This window comes from Enhydra lutris, unplaced genomic scaffold (genome assembly GCF_002288905.1).
Source record: "Enhydra lutris kenyoni isolate GAN:26980312 unplaced genomic scaffold, ASM228890v2 scaffoldscaffold84, whole genome shotgun sequence".
NCBI classification, from domain to species: Eukaryota; Metazoa; Chordata; class Mammalia; order Carnivora; family Mustelidae; genus Enhydra; species Enhydra lutris.
The window spans coordinates 882,359-901,359 of NW_019154168.1; the positions used below are offsets into that span (position 1 = coordinate 882,359).

Consider the following 19,001-nt stretch of genomic DNA (forward strand, 5'->3'; position numbering starts at 1 on the left):
TTTGCACCATCTAACTCGGGTTGGATTCCCAAATGGTAACTTTTGATTATAGAGTCACATACCTCCAAGTAACAACTATCTAAATGACACTAGGAGATGGAAGAAGTGAAATATTGCACTGGTTTAATAGTCACATTGTAAATAAATATGTTCCATTGCTAAAAATAGCAGTTATGGGGCTGGAAGATTTTTATTATTATAAGGACAAGTAAACACGGGGATGAAAGTACAGCAAATAATTATTTTTTTTATAATACAGAAGACTTCCATTTATTTACCAAAAACAAAAAACCAAAAAACATACCCTCAACCACAGCTTGTTTTATACGTTTTGGGACTTCATGTGCTATCACAGAGAGAGAAAAATAAAATGCCCCGGGGAAGGGGAGCGGCACCAAAAAACAGACCTAAGTATTCGCTACTTTGTTCTTTCCAGTGCCCTCCAAACTTGTCACTTTCTTCTCTCTCCGTTTTAGATTCATTGCATATCCTTTTCAGCTTCTTTTTATGTTAACCCTCTTGTCCCTCCTCCCTCAGCTCCCTAGTTCCTTCTCCTTCATCTCCTTTTAGATTTTTTATTTATTTATTTGACAGACAGAGATCACAAGCAGGCAGAGAGGCAGGCAGAGAGACAGGAGGAAGCAGGCTCCCTGCTGAGCAGAAAGCCCCATGCGGGATCGATCCCAGGACCCCGAGATCATGATCCGAGCCGAAGGCAGCAGCTTAACCCACTGAGCCACCCAGGCGCGCCCATCTCCTTTTATAGCTCTTGAAAATCTCCCTTTCTTTTTGCTCTTTCCCTTATGGTACCTACTAAAACCTTAGAAAAGAGATGTATATTCTAAAACTTCTCAGTGACGCTTCTAAGTGGGCTTCTAAGTGACGCTGAGCATGCTCAGTAGCTAGGTCAGGTTTTGTCGCCAGCAGCTGCCCTGATTCGACCTCTCCAAAAATAGACGTTTAACTCTTTGAACGCCTGTTTAAAGATGTAATTCGTTTTGCTCTCTCCTCATTCAAGGTTCAAAGGGGGGCAGCGAGGATTCCAAGGTCCCACCGCTCCCCCAGCCAATGAGGAGGCTGAGAGGGAGGAGCCTGGGGCGGCTTGGTGCAGCTTGAGCTTCTGAGGGATTCATCCCTATAGATGCTGTGGAGTCTGAGCTCTGCTGCATCTGTTACAGCAGAGCAACATTAAAAACAAAAACACAAAACAAAAAACAGAAGAGGAGAAATGCTGCAGACTATGGAACGCTGTAGGACTTTCTGAAACATTTGCCGGGGACTCCCGTGGAGCATGATCTTTTAAAACCAATTCTTTTCGAAGCCTGTTTGGGTAACTGGGAAAATGACAAATATGCTAAATGCAGCAGCTGATGGGGTGAAATGGACCAGATCGAGTGCTGCTAAAAGGGCTGCCTGCCTGGTGGCTGCGGCATATGCTCTGAAAACACTCTACCCCATCATTGGCAAGCGTTTAAAGCAATCTGGCCACAGGAAGAAAAAAGAAGCAGTTTATCCGGCTGCAGAGAACAGAGAAATACTGCATTGCACCGAGAACACTTGTAAAAAACCTTGTCCTGGAGTTAATGCAGATTTTTTCAAACAGCTCCTAGAACTTCGGAAAATTCTCTTTCCAAAACTTGTGACCACTGAAACAGGCTGGCTCTGCCTCCACTCGGTGGCTCTAATCTCAAGAACCTTTCTGTCTATCTATGTGGCTGGTCTGGATGGAAAAATCGTGAAAAGCATTGTGGAAAAGAAGCCTCGGACTTTCATCATCAAATTAATCAAGTGGCTTATGATTGCCATCCCTGCCACCTTTGTTAACAGTGCAATCAGGTACCTGGAGTGCAAACTGGCTTTGGCCTTCAGAACTCGCCTGGTAGACCATGCCTATGAAACCTATTTTACAAATCAGACTTATTATAAAGTGATCAATATGGATGGGAGGCTGGCAAACCCTGACCAGTCTCTTACTGAGGATATTATGATGTTCTCCCAGTCTGTGGCTCACTTATATTCCAATCTGACCAAGCCTATTTTAGATGTAATCCTGACCTCCTATACGCTCATCCAGACGGCTACATCCCGAGGAGCGAGTCCTATCGGGCCCACTCTATTGGCAGGACTTGTGGTATATGCCACAGCTAAAGTTTTGAAAGCCTGCTCTCCCAAATTTGGTAAATTGGTGGCCGAAGAAGCTCACAGAAAAGGCTATTTGCGGTATGTGCACTCCAGAATTATAGCCAATGTCGAAGAAATTGCCTTTTACAGAGGACATAAGGTAAGATAGAAATTAAGGTGATGAGTGAAATGTGAGACTCTTCCAGCTGCCACTGCAGTGCTAGATACCATCTGTTGTCCTGTTGATGGACCCACTTCTTTAGCGTTTTAGATTTCTATGACATCTAAACCTGTATTGAAATATATGCTTCCTTACCTTTCTAATTACAAGCTGTTCAAGAACTGTGGAGTACAAACTTCTCTGAAGATACATGGGGATAAGATTTTCAGCAACCTGAAAAAGCAGACTACTTTCCCTCAGCTACCCAAATATGCTCAGAATTCTCTCCAAAGCATTGCCTAAAACTTAAATTCTAACTGGTTGGTCTTAGCATTAGAGGGAAATATTTGTTTGGAAACTCAGTAAACACATTTCACCAGGATAGAAAATTGAGGATGGTATTCTTGTTGTTGTTGTTGTCATTGTTTCCTTTGTTTTTCAAGAGGGGGAAAAAACCCCATGCTTTTATGTGAAAGACGTGTTTGACAGTTTTGCATGTCTGGTCAATGGAGTGACCTCAGTCCTCAGAATTGCAGGAGAATGTGTCTCACAAATAGCATTTGCATTAGTCTTAGTTAATGTTCAGCACCATAGTTTGAGACAAATAAAAAAAGGCAGTGAAATGAAATTTTGCCTAGCTTTGAGGGAAAAGCTAAGATTATAGGAGAAATGAGGATGAGAAAAGGCGTTCCAGAATGTTATTTTTAAATATTAAAGATTTTCAACATTAAGTAGGTCCCTAAAATAGTTAGCCTAATTACATAAGCTTGCAGTGCATTAAAGTAACTTTAGAATATTAACTATGATGGAAATTTTTAAGGTGATCCATCTGAAATCTTAATACAAATGAATTTGCAAATGAAATATTAAGGAATTCTAAAACTGAAAATGGTATTTTAATTACCAAAGAAAATCATTTAATTTTTGAAGCATCTTCAATTATCAAAAAAAATTTTAAAGTAGTAGCAGCATGAAGAAGAAGATTTAAAGCAAATATAGGACTTCTATTCCCACTTGAAAATTGGTCTCATGTGTTATATTAATCATACTGATTGGTCATTCCTCTTGACTCATTGAACTCAGTGATGTAAATTACAGCATGCTGTAGGCTTCTTGCATTTAAAACAAAATCCAATAGAGTTAGTTCAAAAGTGGAGTCTAATTACACATGTATGTGTCATGTTTTTATTTTTAGGTATTTTTGGTTCAATCAAAAAAAGATAAGGTTCTCACATTGTTTATTCTTCTCTTACAGGATATTATTTAATTTTAATACCTTATACATATCATTTTGAAATCATAATTATAAATCACTTATGTGTATTTTATACTTAACATTATATTGACTAAGTATTATGGTTTTTTAAAAATAATACAAGGGACCAAAACTAGATAATAATGCTTACTCCTGATAGTTATCTGTATTTATTACCTTTAGAATCATAGATAATACTATACTAAATAAAACAAAATAATATGTTCTTATCTTTTAAGAAAGTCCTCAAACATACACTATTTAATTTTATAGCTCATGCTAGGTTAATTCTTATCTCTTTTTCCCTCCATAGGTAGAAATGAAGCAACTCCAGAAAAGTTACAAAGCTTTAGCAGATCAGATGAACCTCATTTTATCCAAACGTTTGTGGTACATCATGATAGAGCAATTCTTGATGAAGTATGTTTGGAGCAGCAGTGGACTAATTATGGTGGCTGTACCTATTATCACTGCAACTGGCTTTGCAGATGGTGGTAATGATATTTATGCTCAATCTCAAGTATATGTTTAAGATTAGTTCTCTTGAAGGTGTCACTGCTGGTTTTGTGTGAGTGAAACTGTGTCTGCAGTCATTATTCTATGTTCATTACTGGTCAGAAAAAAGTCACAGACCTTGAACATACAATAATAAGATCAGCTATGTAAAAAAAAAAAAAGACAAAGAGCTCTAAACACCTTTCTAGCTCTGAAATATTTCAGAGATCTCTGATGCAGTGTTTCTAGGAGGTGACCTTGAGCAATTTCAATTATTCTGCCTAACACACAATGATTCTCTAGTTTGCACTTAAATTCAAAACAAAATAATACGTTCAAAAAGAGTATTATACAAGTTCTCCCCATGTGTTGTAAACTTCAGTTCTGCACATCCTATGCTTTTAGTCTATAAATATTCTATAACTGGATTGGCCCTGACTTGTGATTTGAAGAACTGGTTGACTACATGAAGGAACAAGGAATATTATATCAGGGAATGTTTCATGCCATAGAACAAGGTCTCCTTTACTCACAGGTAATACCAGTAACAACCTATGTAGCATGACTTAGTGGCATTGTGGAGGTAGGGGTTAGCAAGTTGCAGGCATCTAATTCTATTCTATCACTATCTCAGTGGTTTTTACCAACATTTTCATCCTTTGGAATAACTAAAAAAGATAAGGGCAAGAAGGACAACATTAAAATGTTGTATAAAACCTAACATGGGAGTTCGGGTTGTAATTGGCAAGGACGGGGAGGATTAATTAAAGGAGGATTGTTTTTTCTTCTTCTTCCAAAATATTCTCCCTCCTCTTTAAAAACCACTTGACCAAAATTGGACTTGGTGTTGAAGGCACTAGAGAAAAGCATGGGCTTTGTAATGAGACAGAGCTTTGCTCAAATCTTGGCTTCCCTCTTCCTGCCTGTATCCTCTAAGTCATGTTAATTAAACTTTATAAAAATCAGTTTCCCCATCTATAAAATGAAAATCAGAAAGGCTACTTCAGAGAGTCATTGTGAGGATTTAGTAAAATAATGTTTATGAAGTACAGAGCATACTCTTGCTGTTCTTGATATATGGTGACAATTACTACCTAGAAAACAAAAGACTAATAACACTAATAACAGTGTGAAGAATTCACACTATATTACAGTTATTTTAGGTATAGAATTGAGAATCAGTAGTTATTTGTTTGAAGTCATCTAATAAAAACAAAGACAAAATTACCTTTTCTTTAATATATTGAAACTGTGCTTCAATGCTTTACCCAATTCTTGTAAAACTATTTGTCAAATTTGAGTCATTCTTAACCTAAAATTGTCACTTTAGTAAATTAAGATTTGTCAATCCTTTGTGATGAGTACTATACATATACCAAATATATTCTACATCATAACTCTCTAATAGCCAATGTATTAAGACTGCTAGTAAAACTAAATTTTATCTATTTTCATACTTTATTTTTTAAAATAATTTGAATAAGTTTAAATTGAAAAGAGCATTGTTAGTAATAATACTTTTAGACTTAATCCTTCCATAATGAAATGATTATTTTTTCAGAAGAGTATTAGAGAAAAAAAGACACTTAAAAACCTATGGTCTTAAGATTAGTTTTACTAAGAAACTTGACAAAATCATCAGATATTCATAGTGAGTCTCTTTAAATTTATGGATAAAAGTTTCATACATAATGTATATTAGAGATAACCCCAATGACAAGATTATGGTGTAGTTATGTTATTCCTTGGAAGCACTGGTCTTATTAGAAAACCCTGAAGTATTCAACATAGAACAGAGAAAATGTGGCTATTAATGGTGACAAATTAATCCCACAGAGACCAGTTAGAAGTAAACAGTGTGTGCGAAGAATCTAACAGTCTTACTTCTACAGGTGATGTAATAAGATGTTTAAAAATAAATCTTATAAATCCTGAAAATATCTTATTAAACTAAAGAAACATTAAAATTTTAAATAGAAATTATGATAATAATTACATTTATGCAAATGAACAAGGTAATTCTTAAAGCTTCCTTTAGAAGAAAATTTTATACAAAGAGAAGCAATAAGACAATTACATAGACAAAAAGTAAATTCATATGTCAACATTATGAGAGTACACTTCAAGATCTTCTGTAATTTCTTAAGTTACTACCTGTATGCTTATAATGTTTTATGTGCATATTTTTACTAAATATATTTGACCTATAATAATTTAACACATGAAAATATTAAGTTACTATTCTACTCAGATAAAATTATTTATTTTTTTTAGATAATGATATGTCTTTGAGGCTGTAGGTCTTGCAATTACATACCCTATATTCTAATGTTGTCTTCAATCTTAATTTACACATATGCATCCTGCATTGTCCCTTATGTTAGAGATGAACCAAGTACATGATACTGTGTATTTTAAGACAAAAATACATGGAAAAAAGTGGGTGAATAAAAGAGATACGGCAAAGAGAAAAGGGAAAAAGTAGAATAGAGAAAAGAAAGAAAAGAATAGAGAAAGAAGCAGGCCCCTGGTCAAATTTTGACTCTGCTGTTTAATACTTATCCATCCTTGAGAAAGTTACATAAGTTTTTATGTCCCAGCTTTCCCATCTTAACTATAGGGATAAGAGTATATATCTTACCGAATTGTTAGGAAATTATATATAAAGCATTTAATGTGCTTTGAAACAGTCCTTGTGTAGAGTTAAAACTTAGGTGGAAGCAATTGTTAATATTTACTATATTTCTACCATGTGGGTACTGGAGTCAGATTTTCTGGGTTCAAATGCTGGGTCATTTGCTTACTATGTAAGGCTGTGACTATGGGCAAATCATTTAACCATTCTGAGCTTCAGTTTTCTCAGTTCCAAAGTGGGGGAAATTATAGCAAGGTAGTTACAAGGATTAAAGAAGATGGCATGTGTGAAACTTAGAATATTGCCTGCCTCATAAGAAAGGCTCAATAGATGTTTGCTGGCATGGTTATTGTAGTTAAAGGAGCAAGGCATTTGGAAATTAACAAACCAGAGGTAAAAACGCCAATAGGAGGAAGAGCATGCATAATTTTTCTTTTCTTTCTTTTTTTTTTTTTTTGGAGGAGGTAAGAAAAATGGTTCTACAATAGTTTTGTCATACTATTTACTTACAATCTTATGGTAAGGACAGGATTATGTTTATATTTAAGTTCCCATTATGAAATTGCAAATGGAATCATGCTATTTTCACATGAAAAGAGGAGCTTCCGAGTCTTCTAGTCTGGAGCCCCAGAATTGCATAAATGGTACATGGAAGCACGAAGGATAGAAGACACCATATAATTCCTAGTGCACTGCCTTTTTGCCCTTCATAATGCTGCCTCCATATTACCTGCATTGGAAATTGCTCTAGAAGGTGTTTAACTTAATTTGACACTAAGTAATCATGTGACCAAATGGTTGAAAAAGAGGCACTGGAATAGTTAATTATGTCTATTTTCTATTTTGTTTTTTATAGGGTATTACCCCCTTTATTTTATATTAAGAGAGAGACTGAAATTATATGAAGAAAATAGTTACCTGGGGAGATATCATCTCAGTTTTTTTTTAAAGATTTTATTTATTTATTTGACAGAGATTGCAACATGGCAGAGAGGCAGGCAGAGAGAGAGGAGGAATCAGGCTCCCTGCGGAGCAGAGAGCCCGATGAGGGGCTCGATCCCAGGACCCTGGGATCACGACCTAGAGCCGAAGGCAAAGGCTCTAACCCACTGAGCCACCCAGGCGCCCCTCATCTCAATTTTTTAAATTTAAAGTTCCAGTATAGTTAACATAGTGTTATATTAGCTTCAGGTGTTCAATATTGTGATTCAGCAAGTCCATCCATCACCTGGAAGCCATCAAGGCAAGTGCACTCCTTAATCCCCATCACCTACTTCACACATCTCCCCCATCCACCTCCCATCTGATAGCCATTCTAGTTAAGAGCTTGTTTCTTGGTCTCTCTCTCTCTCTCTCTTTCAGTCTTTTTTTTTCTTTGCTCATTCACTTTCTTTCTTAAATGCCACATAAGTGAAATCATATAGTATTTGTCTTTCTCTGACTGACTCATTTCACTTAGCACTGTAATCTCTAACTCTTGTTGTTGCAACTCAACTGTTGTTGCAAATGGCAAGATTTCATTTTTTTTTTTATGGCTGAATATATTCCATTGTGTATGTATACCACATCTTTTCTATCCATTCACCAGTTGATAGACACTTGGGCTGCTTCCATACTTTGGCTATTGTAAATAATGTTGCTATAAACATAGGGGTGCATGTATCCCTTTGAATACATTTTTTGTATTCTTTAGGTAAATTCCCCTTACTGAAGATTACTAGGTCATGTGGTAGTTCTATTTTTAATTTTTTGAGGAACCTCCACACTGTTTTCCACAGTGGCAGCACCACTTTGCCTTCCCTCCAACAGTATACAAGAGTTCCTTTCCCTCTACATCCTTGCCAACACTTGTTTCTTGTGTTTGCGTTTTAGCCATTCTGACAGATGTGAGGTGATACCTCATTATAGTTTTGACATGCATTTCCCTGATAATGAGTGATGTTGAGCATCTTTTCTGTGTCTCTTGGTCATCTAGTATCCCCTCAATTTTTTTTTAATGTTATAGGCCACTTTTCTTCTCTTCATATCAAGAACAGTTCTGGGCAAGGTGAGAGAAAGCCATTTATAGGTCCCTCCTGCCAGACCTTATCACAGACATGTAATATTGAAGAAAGCATCTAAGCTGCTAGTACTGCCAGTGGTGTCTGTCTGCTGGTGGTCTGTTAGTATAAGGTGGCCCATCAAGAGTAGCAATCAAGAGATACTGCTCTTAAGAATGGAACTAAACTCTATCATCACCTAGTAACATGGGTGATGTTTTTTATTCCTAAAATGTACCTCCAATAAGGCTATATCCATAACTCCTATTGTATTAGTGTTTCATATTCTAATGTAAAATTATTGGAATATAATTTTATATTATGGGTCAATTTGAATATACTTCCTCTCCTGTTGACCAATTATTGTAACAGTAATTAGCAAAACACGTGAAAGATGTACTTTTAAGCTATAATTAGCTATCCCTATTACATAGCTATATTTGGCAGCTGGAATTTTTAAAGTATAACATACAGGCCATAAAGGACCCAGTTGCTAGTGTACCACTCAATGAACTGCCACAAAGTTAACACATATACATAATCACTAGTCACAAAAAATAGAAACATACCTTAATCCCAGGACCCCTAACTCCTTCCAGTTTTATCCCCATCCTCAGTCCACTATCGCATCCCCAACTTATTCCTGCCTCAAACATGCTGCAGTAATGATAATTATTTTACTAACCATTCATCAGTGTTTGCTGGGTTTGAAACTTTTATAAATAGTATCATACAGTATGTATGAGAGTTCTAGTTGCTCCACAAGCATTTGTTAATATTTGATGTCAGTCTTTTTCATTTTAGTGTTTTTGTGAGTGCATAGTGGTACATTGTTGTGGTTTTAATTTAAATTTCTCTGATGACTAATGAAATTAAGTACTTTCTATTTGTTTACTTGCCATTTGGGTAGCTTTTCTTATGAAGTACCAATGATTTTTTTGTTCACTTTTAAATGGACTTATCTGTTTTTTTTCTTATTGGTTTCAAAGCTCTTATGTACTCTGTAATGTGACTTTCGTCAGACATACACACACACACAATCTCAAATACCAGTTTGCCCATTCTATTCATACTTTTCAGTCTCTTAACAGTGTGTAAGAGGAGTTCATAATTTTAACATAGTTCAATTTATCAATCATTTTTGTGTGTGTGGGGGGGGTTAGTGGTTTTATGTCCTGTTTAAGAAATACTTCCCTAATCCAAGGACATGAAGATAATTTCCTATTTTATCTTCTAGAAATTTATTGGTTTTTCATTTCACATGGGGATCTTCAAACCATTTAGATTTGATATTTATATATGGTATGAGGTAGGAAAAGACCATAAGTTTTTGCTGAGATTTGTCAAGGTGATAGTTTTCAATTAGCAACAGTTTCACCTGGGATAAACCTCATTGGTTAGGATACTGCCATTGCACAAAGCTTGAGATTTGTCAAGATGATAAGGGTAAAGTGCAAATGAAAAGAAATAAACTCAGGTTATAAGTCCAAAGAAAAAGCACAGAGGAATAACCAACTTTTTTTTTTTCACTTTTAAAAAATTAATAGACTTAATTTTCTTAGAGCAGTTTTTAGTTTATGGAAAAAACCTATCAGAAAGTACAAAGAGTTCCAAATGTCTCCTCTCCTCCACAGTTTCTACCATTATTTACATCCTGTATTTGTGTGGTACATTTGTTACAACTGATGAATCCATATGTATGCATTATTAACTGAAGTGCATAATTTACATTAGGGTGTATTTCTTTGCATTGTACACTTGCATGGGTTTTGACAAGCGTCTAATGACATAATTTTAGTTTCTAAATCCTTTCTCACCTTTTCAGTGAGTAATAGCAGAAGTCATCATTTTCAATATAATACCTTTTATTAGTGGAGCTGTAAAGTAGCAGTAAGATGAGCAGATATAATGTTAAATATTATATCCTCAAGTGAGAAACATTTGACAAAACGTTTAAAATATTTGGTGAGGAAAATAAAATGGGTTGACCTATGATACAATATAAATGAGTTCCTGAGGTCACGAATTTATATTCTGAAACTAAGGAATCTGTTTTTTTCATAGAGATTATGCAATTGGCTGTTGAGTGCATGACAAAATACTACGGGCACTGTTCTCATAGTACCTGCCAAAAAACAACCAGTAGAATAAAAGTCAGATGAAATCTGTTCACAGAGATTTGTAATTTTGTTGCTAAAAGCATGAAGAAAGCCCAGTAGGCATTAATCTGCCAAAGCAACCTGGAAAGTACCATGACATATCAAATACAAGTCCATCTGTGCTCATGTTTTTCCTTTTTTTTTTTTTTAAAGATTTTTTTTTATTTGTTTATTTGACAGAGAGAGATCACAAGTAGACAGAGAGGCAGGCAGAGAGAGAGAGAGAGGGAAGCAGGCTCCCTGCTGAGCAGAGAGCCCGATGCGGGACTCGATCCCAGGACCCTGAGATCATGACCTGAGCCGAAGGCAGCGGCTTAACCCACTGAGCCACCCAGGCGCCCCATGTTTCTCCTTCTTAACAGAGGCTGTCGATGCAAGCTGCTACTCAAACCCCTTTTAACCCAAATTCATAAAATGCCATAATTGTTTTAGATATCAGCCAGATTCTCTATGAGCCAAAACTATCTTAGAACTTTAACTGATACAGCAATTCATTATTTTGGTAGTTCGCTGAGAATCATTCGGTAATTTTTTTGTAGCTATCTAAATTTTGTCACACACTTAAATGTATTTAAGAATATCGACGTTCCATTCTCAGTCTATTTATTCAGTCACATCTTTCACTACTCACTTCTACCAGCACTCAAAACTTTTTTTTTTTTTATTCATTTGACAGATAGAGATCACAAGTAGGTAGAGGGGTAGAGAGAGAGGAGGAAGCAGGCTCCCCGCCGAGCAGAGAGCCCGATGCGGGGCTCGAGCCGAGGACCCTGGGATCATGACCTGAGCCGAAGGCAGAGGCTTTAACCCACTGAGCCACCCAGGCGCCCCTTTTTTTTTTTCATTCTTAGGGAAACTAATTAACTTCAAGGAAACTAAAGGTAGTTCGCAAAGCAGTGACTGACAGTAGAACTAGGAGGGGCCGTACTGGACTATCATAGAAGGTCCCCATGAACATATGGTGATTTTGATGCTCAAATGAAATCTGTGCCTGACACCACCCATACTGTTACATGACAAGGCTATTTATCATTCAGTTGACATTGCTTCAAATTTCCTTTCTCTGTGCTATTACTTATGCTGTACTTGTAATCTGTTAAAATTGTACATAGTCTTCAAGGCCTCTCTCATAGTATGCTCCTCCATGAGGCATTCCCTGTCTCTTGCAGCAAGAAATGATTTTCTGCCTTCTGCAAACACTTCACATTAACTCTCTTCATAGGCTGCTCTCCACAGTTAGTTAGGAATTTGTCTTCTCTTTCTTTTTTTTTTTTTTTAAGATTTTATTTATTTATTTGACAGAGAGAGATCACAAGCAGGCAGAGAGGCAGGTAGAGAGAGAGGAGGAAGCAGGCTCCCTGCTGAGCAGAGAGCCCGATGCGGGGCTCGATCCCAGGACCCTGAGATCATGACCTGAGCCGAAGGCAGAGGCTTTAACCCACTGAGCCACCCACGCGCCCCTTGTCTTCTCTTTCTTACCAAACCATGAGGCCCTTAAGGAAAGAGTCTGAAAATCACATTTATCCTTATATGTCTTATAACACCTTGCCTAAATTCTTGCACATCTAGTTGTTCGGTAAATATCTGCTGAGTGAATTCTACCTTATATTATGCATGGATCCCTTCCCAACTCAGCTGAGCTGTCTATGAGCAAGTAAAGGTAAAAGTATCTGGTGGTCCTAGGAGGGCACAAGTTAAATATCTGCATTGTTATAGAGAAAAACAAAAACAAAAAAACTTCTACACTGAGATAAACCAGAGAGAAATATATATCAAAAGGGGCCTATGGCTATCTATATCATATCATTCTAATACTTTCATTAGTTTACAGTATTTAATTTAGAACTTTGGAGACAATTTATAGAAGAACCAAATAGAGAATCATATTGATGGGAAGTTTAAAGTAATGACTGGGGAGAATAATTTAGAAGAATAAGACTGAATTGAGTAGTATGCAATAATAATAATAATAACTAGAGAAAGTAATACCAGCTAACATTTAGAGCACTTATTATGGGCCATGGGTTGGGCTACTACTTCATTTGTATTTCACGTTTAAGCCCCACAACAATCCTTTGAGATAGAATTGTTTCAGATATTAGTATTAATTCCCTCATTTACACATGAGAAAATAGGCATAGAGAGGATAACTGGCTTGTTCTACTTATCTTACCATTTGTCAATAAGAGGTACAGCCTGGATTCAAACCTAGTCTAGGGGCGCCTGGGTGGCTCAGTGGGTTAAAGTCTCTGCCTTCAGCTCAGGTCATGATCCCAGAGTCCTGGGATTGAGCCCTACATCGGGCTCTCTGCTCGGCGGGGAGCCTGCTTCCCTCCTCTCTCTCTGCCTGCCTCTCTGCCTACTTGTGATCTCTGTCAAATAAATAAGTAAAATCTTTAAAAAAAAAAAACCTAGTCTAACTCCTACTCTTGTCCATAATTCTGCATTGACAGAAATTTAGGATGTTCATGCACCTATCCATTTACTCACCTATGCATTCATTCAGTACACACTGAGGAGTACCATGTGCTAGGCACTCTGCTTGGTACCAGGAATAAAGAATACAAAACATAGTCTTGACCTTTAAGGAATTTATAATCCATTGGAAAAGCCAGACAAGGTTTTCCACGGAAACCTATATTAAAGAGTTAACTTTCATGAAGAAAGAACTAGGCAAAAAAGGAAGGGAAGTATTTTAAACTCAGAAGAAATGGTATATGCAAATACCAAAGGATAAACAGAATATTGCATGTTTGAGGTGCTGTGGAATGTAGGGGCAGTTTAGGTGAAACAGATGAACTGAGTCTAGATTATGAAGGTCAGCTAATCTGCAATTCAATTGAAGGAACCACACTAGAAATATTTGCTTATATTCCAGTTATTAGTATTTTCTTGACCAAATCCGTAGTATTTTATTACCTAGCCATAAGAGGGGTAGAGAATTGAATTTGGAAAGGGTTAAATGAATGCTAAATGAAAGTAGACTTAATTGTTAATTAAGTATATTAACTCTCCTCCTAGAAAAATAATAAAAGGAAGCTTTAAATAAAGAAATAACTAATGAAATATTTACCATGTGGGTTTTTTAGCTGAAATTTCATTTGTAAAAAGAAAATAGTTCACCTGAAAAAACTCAATAGTTTTGTAATTTGCTTTTAGATCTAGAGGATGGCCAAAAACAAGCTATGGTTAGTGAACGGACAGAAGCCTTTACCACTGCTCGAAATTTATTGGCCTCTGGAGCCGATGCTATTGAAAGGATTATGTCTTCATACAAAGAGGTACTGGCATTTCTTGTTGTCTATTTGATTAAAATAATACATATGAAAATCAGGAAAAATGTAAATTATCAGATTTACTTAGCAATTTGTAAACATATCTTTTCTCTACTAAAAATTCCTAAGAGTATAATCAAGATAAAGGGCAGCAACTCCCACATGTATTGCTGCTAATACTCTGGTTTTTACATTCTTAATTGCTCTTAATTGTAACTCCTCTTTTTCTGTCTGTAGTACGACATATTTGTTTTTTAAAAAAAGTCTATTAGGTACGGATTCTGGAACCAGAGCACCTAAATTTAAAATCTTGCTCTAGTATGTACAAATTATGTGAACTTGATCAAGTTCCTTAATCTGTTTGTCTCCTTATCTGTAAAATGGAGATAATGTAGCATTACTTGGTAGGGTTGTTGTGAGTTAATATACTTAGAATATTTAAAACAACACATATTTAGGAACTCAATAAGTGTTAGCCAATAATTTTTATATACCTTGCAAACTTTTACTCATCCTTCATGTCAAGTCAACCTTCACTGACCACATCTAAAACCCTCTTGTGATTCTACTTTCTCTGCGAAGTCTGGGTCTTCCTTGTCTGTGTTCTGGTGCAATACCACGTTATAATTGCCCACCAGACCCTGAGTGGAAAGCAGCATCAGTTTACTTATCTTTGCATTTTAATATTCATTTTAATTTGTGGAATATTGCATGTGGTCAAGAAATATTTGCTGAAAAAATGGTAATAAGACTTGCAGATATCAGAGGGTTAAAATTAGAAATTATTTATTTCATCTATTATATGATATTCCCATGAATATTCCCAATTAATGGTGAAAACCATTAATTACTGCTGTGACTTTTGTATCAATATGAATCGCCAGAGCATCATTACAAATTCCTCTGCCAATTAAATCATTCTTGAATAGACCATATAAAAGAGTAACAAACTTTGTGATTTGTTCACAAAATTTTTAGTGTCATTCAACAACTGATTTATCAAATTGGGGTTCCTTAAAAAAGTAAAACCAGGGTGCCTGACTGGTTCAGTTTGTTAAGTGTTTGGCCTTAAGCTCAGGTCATGATCCTAGGGTCGTAGGATCGAGCCCTCGGGGCTCCCTGCTCGCAGGGAAGCCAGCTTCTCCCTCTCCCATTCCCCATGCTGTTCTCTCTCTTGCTGTGTCTCTGTCAAATAAATAATTAAGATTTTTACAAAAAATAAAAATAATAAAAATAAAAAAGTAAAACCAATTGTTTAGGGTCACATACCAAAACAACTCAGTTTTTAAAAATTTTTTCAGTGGTGCCTGGGTGTCTTAGTCAGTTAAGTGGCTGACTCTCAGTGTCAGCTGAGGTCATGATCTCAGGATCCTGGGATCAAGCCTTACCACCCCCCCACACCTCCCCACCCCTATCACCCCCACCCCCTGCCCAGCCCTTGTGTCTGCTGCATCCTCAACCTGGGAGTTGGCTTGTGGATTCTCTCTCTCCTCTGACCCTGCCCCTGCTTGTGCTCACACACGCTCTCTTTATCTCTCTCTCTCAAATAAATAAATAAATAAATCTTTAATTTTTTTTTCAAGTAGTAATTTTGATAATCTATAGAGAGAGTTTTAGGGATAGTTTTTTTTGATGTAACAAGTCCCTTATTAAAATTAAATGACAAATCAAAATTTTATCCATATCATATTAAAATACTTTGCTATCTAAAGTATTTCACAGTCAATATTCACAGAAAGAATATTGACCAGTTTTTCTATATTGTATCTAATACAAGAAATAATTGCACTTTGCTTTATTTTCCCTGGGTGTGCTTGGGATCATAGAATGCTTAATTCCTAAGAATCTTACTACCACTGTGACAGCACATGAAAGCCCCAAGCCTTCTCTCTGCTAGTTCCACAGGGAACAAGATCTCTTTTCAGCATAAGAGTCCCAGGGCAAACTCCCTGCCATGTATACCAAAGTCATTTGTCCACAGTCATGTTCTCTGATTTTTTGAGACGCTCTGCCCATTCCATCCTACATCCCACTGTATTAACTCATTGCCTCCTGCCTTTCTTTGACCCGTGCATTTAGTTTTTGGATTTTTTTCTCTTTGCAAATATATTTACCCCAGTTTCTTTTGAATCTGTGTTTTGTTAATTCTTAGCTCTGTTTTCCTCCACTAGGGATCTCAAGAGATTCTTCAAGATAACATTTTAGAAATTACCTCTTAAATCATTACAACATTAATATATAGAAATGCAATGCTAATGACAGTGGAGACATGCAGTGGAAGGCTTTTGATAAAAACACCTACTCATTTATGGCTTCGGTTTTGCACACACATAAATCTTACATAAATGTCAACATTGTATTGTATTATTCCACGGTTTGTTAGTGACATGCCTTGCTTATTGGTGCCAATTTCCTGGTAAATATTCCTAAAATGGAATGGTTTTTGTGTTTTCCTTTTCACTGAGGAAGATGGTCTTGACAGGAGATGAGTCACCTTTCACATTACCCTGATAACAAGGTGTTCTTGTAACAGAAAAACAGCAGGAGTTTTCTTCTAAATTGGATAACTGGCAGAATAAGAGCAAGACCCCATTCTACTGAGCCTTGTGGACTAAAGCAGAGATTGATCTCATTTTATAATCTCACCTAGAATAAAAGTCATATTTAATGTTTTTCTTTGGCCGTACATCATGTTTGGCTTGAAAAGAAGCTGAGCTGTGGGATTTGGACTGAAAAGGATTTGAACCTTTTCACTGAGCTCACTCGCAATATTGATATCCACTGAGGGGTATTTCCTTTGGTAAAGTTCAGGAATGTTGACAATCAATTTGACTCAAAAACATTCATTTAATGATAAGAAAAAAAAATGTGTTTTTCTTATATTTAAAATCTTCTGTTTTATTTTTTTTAAGATTTTTTATTTATTTATTTTACAGAGAGAGAGATCACAAGCAGGCAGAGAGGCAGGCAGAGAGGGAGGGAGAAACAGGTTCCCTGCTGAGCAGAGAGCCCAGTCCCAAGACCCTGAGATCATGACCTGAACCGAAGGCAGGGGCCAACCCACTGAGCCACCCAGAGGCCCCAAATCTTGTTTTAAATTGAAAAAAAAAAAAAAAGATGTCAAAACAAAGGATCATTATGACATTAAGTTTTCACAAAATTTCTAATTTTCTGGAAACAAAATTTGTCATGTAAATGGAGCCAAATCAGAAATTTGACTGAAGGATCTTTAGACCTCACTAACATTCAAAATCTTAACATTTTATTTTGGACCCTGGCTTGAACGAATAATTTTTTACAGGTTTTGTAATTCCAGTCAAACTGACATCGACACCTTGCTGTGTTTCTCTCTTGGTTTTTCTCTTTTACTGTTACTTGTGATAGTTATCAGATGGTTTTTTTTTTCATGTAGAGTAAAATAAGATCTTTAAGATTAAATCAGGAAAGCTGATAGGATTGCATATCTTTTTTAAAAAGTCTGTCTTGGATATATTAACTCTATTTTACCCCCTCTGTTGGTTTTAGATCACCGAATTAGCAGGCTATACTGCTCGAGTGTACAATATGTTTTGGGTCTTCGATGAAGTGAAAAGAGGCATTTATAAGAGAGCTGTTGTCATGCAAGAGTCTGAAAGCCACAGCAAGAATGAAGCTAACATAGAAGTACCCCTCAGTGACACGCTGGAGATCAAAGGTACTGAATCAAATGTTTTAAATTTTCCTATACTTAAACATTTACTTTAGCAACAGAACCAAACATTTCTAGAAGATACCTTTTATCATTTACAAAGAACAAATACTTGCTTATTTAAACAGTTCTTCCTAAAATTAGTGTTGCAATTTGAGGAGTGGTGACTAACATTACCATAAGAAAATTATGCTACTTGTATTTAGGACAAATTTCTAGAATTATTTTTGGAAACTGCCCATATGGCAGAACAAATTGTTTGCTTTTAAAATTCAAACACAGAATTAGAGCTAACATCTTATTGTTCTTCATCCTTCTATGTTTTTAAACTTAAGTTTGGTTATCACATTTTTAAAAATTGTACTCTTCTTTGCCTTAATTCCCTTTTTGCTGTGCTGTATCTTTTTTTTTTTTTAATAGGAAAGGTCAATTTAGTGAAATAAGTAATTGTAAAGAATATGGCTGGGTTCTATCAGATAGAGTTTATCCCATCTTGCTCTCATTATGATATTGACATTAGATTATTGTAAAATCATGTTTCTGAAAAAGATTTTCCAAATATATATATCAGAATGTCCACATTTACATTAAAATTTGCTCTAGATGTAGATGCAACATGCAATTGCTTTTATAAATTGAACTATTCCTTAACTTTTAGGAAGAGTTATTGATGTGGATCATGGAATTATTTGTGAAAATGTTCCCATAATTACACCAACGGGAGAAGTGGTGGCTTCCAGGCTAAACTTCAAAGTAAGATGATATTCAAGAATCTTCTGATTGTTGCCATCACACTAATACAAAACAACTCAGAATTCATGTACCTTATGTTAAATAGTTGGAGGAGCGTATGGAAAGGAGGGGAAATCAAGAAAGGTATGCACAGTGGCTCAATTACAGAAGCAGTTACTTCCTCAGAAAGCAAAGAGAAAGAGAAATTTGATTTCTACTGCCTCTTTGCCAGGTTGAAAATCAAAATTTTTCAGTGCACTGAGGGCCTGTACAAGGTAACTTGTGGGAACAAAAGAAAAATTCTTCAGAAATTAATATCTGGAAATACATTTTAATTTTTTCCTTATAGGGATTACTCAAAATATAAGCCTATACTGTAATATATTTACTATAATATAGGGAAAGAGGTCCTTAGCAAGTTTACTTCTGTTATTGTATATTA

At 36.0% G+C, this 19,001-nt stretch overlaps 1 protein-coding gene across 2 annotated transcripts in view; it reads left to right on the forward strand.

Annotated features, from left to right (window-relative positions):
- The first annotated feature begins 1,193 nt into the window (after window positions 1-1,193).
- The window catches only part of LOC111161351 (ATP binding cassette subfamily D member 2), a 63,794-nt gene continuing 45,986 nt past the window's right edge, over window positions 1,194-19,001 (forward strand). Inside the window, exons 1-5 of one of the 2 annotated variants that reach the window (XM_022524952.1) lie at window positions 1,194-2,281; window positions 3,850-4,030; window positions 14,024-14,145; window positions 17,665-17,833; window positions 18,486-18,580. In XM_022524952.1, coding sequence (XP_022380660.1) covers window positions 1,343-2,281; window positions 3,850-4,030; window positions 14,024-14,145; window positions 17,665-17,833; window positions 18,486-18,580 — 1,506 coding nt within the window. In that variant the 5' untranslated portion in view covers window positions 1,194-1,342. The remainder of the gene's footprint in view (window positions 2,282-3,849; window positions 4,031-14,023; window positions 14,146-17,664; window positions 17,834-18,485; window positions 18,581-19,001) is intronic. The other variant, XM_022524953.1, reaches the window with a different exon arrangement.